General features: G+C 64.4%; 1 protein-coding gene across 1 annotated transcript; it reads left to right on the top strand.

Annotated features, from left to right (window-relative positions):
• Positions 1-1,785: 1,785 nt before the first annotated feature.
• LOC122193045 (lamin-A-like) lies at positions 1,786-3,886 on the top strand (the record flags this gene model as incomplete). The annotated part of the gene is made up of 4 exons (XM_042893744.1): positions 1,786-1,959; positions 2,612-2,737; positions 3,018-3,188; positions 3,713-3,886. Coding segments are annotated over 4 exons (645 nt in total), but the record flags the coding sequence as incomplete, so codon positions are not given.
• Between the last annotated feature and the right edge of the window lie 9 nt (positions 3,887-3,895).

Raw genomic sequence — 3,895 nt, 5'->3', positions numbered from 1 at the left:
CCCCCCCCACCCCCCCCCCCCCCACTCTCCCCCCTCTCGTCCCCCTTTTCCCCCCCTTTCTCCCCCTTTCCCCCCCCTTTTTCCCCTTTTCTCCCCATTTTGTTCTGTTTTCTTTCCTTTTTCTCATGTTTTTCCCTTTTTCCCCTTTTCTCCCCCTTTCCCTTTTTTTCCCCTTTATCCTTTTTTTCCTTTTCCCCCATTTTCTCCTTTTCCCCTCTTCCTTTTTCTCATGTTTTTCCTCTTCCCCCTTTCTCTTTTTCCTGCTTTTCCCCCTTTCTCTCCCTTCCTCCTTTTTCCCCTCTTTTCTTTCTTCCCCTTTTCTCCTCCTTTCCCCCTTTTTATCACTTTTTCCCTTTTCCTTTTCCCCCTTTTCCCCTTTTTATCACTTCCCCCCCTTTTTCCATCTCACCCCACTGATCCCACAGCTCTGCTCTTCAGGTTCCACCCAGCCGTGCTGGGATCCCGCAGTTCTGTCACCCACAGATGACACCCATTCTGTCCCCCCCCCAATGATGGCATTCTGTGTCTATGGGGTCCCTCCCACCCCATTGATGGCATTCTATGATCTATGGGGTCTTTTCCACCCCACCCCCACTGCGATCCCCTGGTTTTCTGATCTATGGGATCCCTCCCACCCCAATGATGGGATTCTATGATCTATGGGGTCTTTTCCACCCCACCCCTGCTGCGATCCTGTGGTTTTCTGATCCATGGGGTCTTTTCCCCCCCAATGGTGCCATTCTGTGATCCATGGGGTCTTTTCCCCCCCAATGGTGCCATTCTGTGATCCATGGGGTCTTTTCCCCCCCTCCCCGCTGCGGTCCCACAACTTTGGGATCCCTGGGGCCCCTCCCGGAGTTGGGAGCCGTAGCTCCCGGCCGCCCGGCGCTGCATTGTTGCGCCGTGAGTCATTGGCAGCAGCGCGGCGTGGGCAGAGCCCTGCGGTGCCGTGGGGCCAAGGGGAACCCGAGGGGCGGCTCTGCCCCACGGCACTGCGGCTCTATGGGGCACCGCGGGGTCTTTGGGGGGTTTGGGGGGGGGGGGGGCTCCCCGCAGTGCGGTGCCGTGGGGGGGAGCGTCGGACCCGTTCTTATTATAGAGGAGACGGAAATAGCGCTGGGGGTTGGATCAGATTCCCCCGCTCTGCAGAGGGGAACGGCGCTGACCTTGGGGTTGGGGGCGGGGGGGGGGAGGAAGGGATGGCTGTGGGGCTGTGGGGCTGTGGGGCCGTGGGCAGGGGGGAGGATCAGCTGTGGGGCAGGGGGGAAAGTCAGCTGTGGGGCTGCGGTGACTTTGTGTGCCTGCATACGTGGGGTTATGGGGCAGGGGGAAGGAACAACCATAGGACAGGGAAAGGCCCAGCCGTGGGGGGCTGTGGGCCTGGGTGAGCCTACAGACGTGGGGCTGTGGGGCAGGGAAAGGCACAGCCGTGGGGCAGAGCAGTGCCATGTCTATGGGGCAGAGCAGTGCTATGGGGCAGAGCAGTGCCATATCTGTGGGGCAGAGCAGTGCTATGGGGCAGAGCAGTGCTATATCTGTGGGGCAGAGCAGTGCTATGGGGCAGAGCAGTGCCACGGCCGTGGGGCGTTGGCCGGGAGGCGGAAGTTGAAGGAGGGAACGGAGCTGCGCCACCTCCTGCCGCCAGGGGGCGCCACCGGCGTCGACACGGCCGCCTCTTCCGGTCTGGCGGCGCCCACTTCCGGCCGCTCGGCGCGCAGTCATGGCCGCCCCCAGGCGGCGCCGTGTGGCGCTGCGCGGCGATCCCGGCGATGCCGGCGCCGCTGACCCCGCGGCGTTTGCAGGAACGCCAAGAAGGAGGCGGACCTCCTGGCGGCCCAGGCGCGCCTCAAGGACCTGGAGGCTCTGCTCAACTCCAAGGAGGCCGCGCTGTCCACGGCGCTGGGTGAGAAGAGGAACCTGGAGAACGAAGTGCGGGACCTGAGGGCGCAGGTGGCCAAGGTGAGGCGGGGGGTGCGCAAAGATTGCGCTGTGGGGCACTGCTGGGTGCTACGGGCCGCTGTTGGGTGCTGTGGGGCGCTGTTAGGCGCTATGGGGCGCTGTTGCACACGACGGGGCTCCATGGGGTGCTATGGGGTACTATTGGGTGCTGTGGGGCGCTGTGGGACACTGTTGCACATTCCTGGGCACTGTTGGGTGCTGTGGGGCGCTGTTGGGTGCTATGGGGCACACTTGGGCACTGTTGCACAGTACTGGGTGCTGTGGGGTGTTGTGGGTCATTATTGGGCACTATGGGTGCTACTGGGCTCTGTGGGGCACTGTGGGATGGTATGGGGTGCTATAGGGCGCTATTGCACACTGCTGGGCGCTATGGGGCACTGTTGAGTGCTATTGAGTGCTATGGGGTGCTGTTGGGTGCTATGGGTCACTGTTGGGTGCTATGGGGCACATGCGTGGGGGATCTGCGGGCTGCAGTATTGCTGGATCCCACGGAGTCTCTGTGTGTGACCCCCAAACATATGGGGCTGGGAGTGGGGATGTGTGGGGCTGGGGATGTGGGGATGTGTGGGGCTGGGGGTGGATGTGTGGGGCTGGGGATGTGGGGATGTGTGGGGCTGGGCTGGGCTGGGCTGTAGCGGTGGCTGTGTTGCAGCTGGACGGCGCGCTGGGCGAGGCCAAGAAGCAGCTGCAGGACGAGATGCTGCGGCGCGTGGATGCCGAGAACCGCCTGCAGACCCTGAAGGAGGAGCTGGAGTTCCAGAAGAACATCTACAGCGAGGTGCGGCGCGTGGCGCCACCGCCAGCCCTGCCCCACAGCGGGCGCCTGTGCCCCCCATGTGCCCCATGTGCCCCCCAAGTGACTCCGCTTGCCCATGTGCCCCCCAAGTGCTGCCATGTGCCCCCCGAGTGACTCCACTTGCCCCCCGTGCCCCCCAAGTGCTGCCATGTGCCTCCTAAGTGCCACCATGTGCCCCCCAAGTGACTCCGCTTGCCTCCCACATGCCTACTAAGTGCTGTCATCTGCCAAGTGACTGCATTTGCCCCCCCATGCCCCCCAGGAGCTGCGGGAGACCAAGCGGCGGCACGAGACGCGGCTGGTGGAGATCGACAACGGGAGGCAGCAGGAGTTCGAGAGCAAATTGGCCGAGGCGCTGCAGGACCTGCGGCGGCAGCACGAGAATCAGATCCGGCACTACCGCGATGAGCTGGAGAAAACCTACGGCGCCAAAGTGAGCGGGGGGGGGGGGGGGGGGGGGGGGCGGGGCATGGCTGTGGGGGAGGGGGCCCCCGACTGTGCTGGGGGGCCGTAGGGCGGGGGAAAGGGGTGGCTGTGGGGTGGGGGGTCAGTGTCTCACCTGTGGGGGCCACAGGCGGCGAGGAGCAGCTGTGGGGCAGGGCTGAGCCCCAGATGTGGGGCTGTGGGGCAGGATAAAGCCTCAGCTGTGGGGTGGGGGGGGCTCAGCTCAACCTGGCCCTAAGCCTGATCCCAGCGCTGACCCTGACCCCCCCCAACCTCAACCCTGACCACCTGACCGGATCTGACCCTGCCGTTTTGCCCTCCACCCTGACCTGACCCCTGACCCCTACCCTAACACTGACCCCTGACCCCCACCTGACCTGAACCCCGACCCCTGACCTGATCTGACCCCACCGTTTTGCTTCCTCCCTTCCTCCCCATGATCTGACCCCTGACCCCCGCCTGACCTGAACCCCACTGCCGTGACCTGACCCCTGGCCCGCTCTGACCCCCCAGCTGGAGAACGCCAAGCAGTCGGCGGAGCGGAACAGCAGCCTGGCGGGCGCCGCACACGAGGAGCTGCAGCAGACGCGCGTCCGCATCGACAGCCTGAGCACCGAGCTCAGCCAGCTGCAGAAGCAGGTGGGAGCAGGGGGTCCTTTGCCCCCAGACCCATGGAAACCCGGGGGGGCTCCTCCC

The sequence above is a fragment of the Lagopus leucura genome, unplaced genomic scaffold, assembly GCF_019238085.1.
Source record: "Lagopus leucura isolate 7727_CA_CO unplaced genomic scaffold, USGS_WTPT01 33771-0_obj-0_obj, whole genome shotgun sequence".
NCBI lineage: Eukaryota > Metazoa > Chordata > Aves > Galliformes > Phasianidae > Lagopus > Lagopus leucura.
This window is presented reverse-complemented; position numbering and strand designations above follow the sequence as displayed.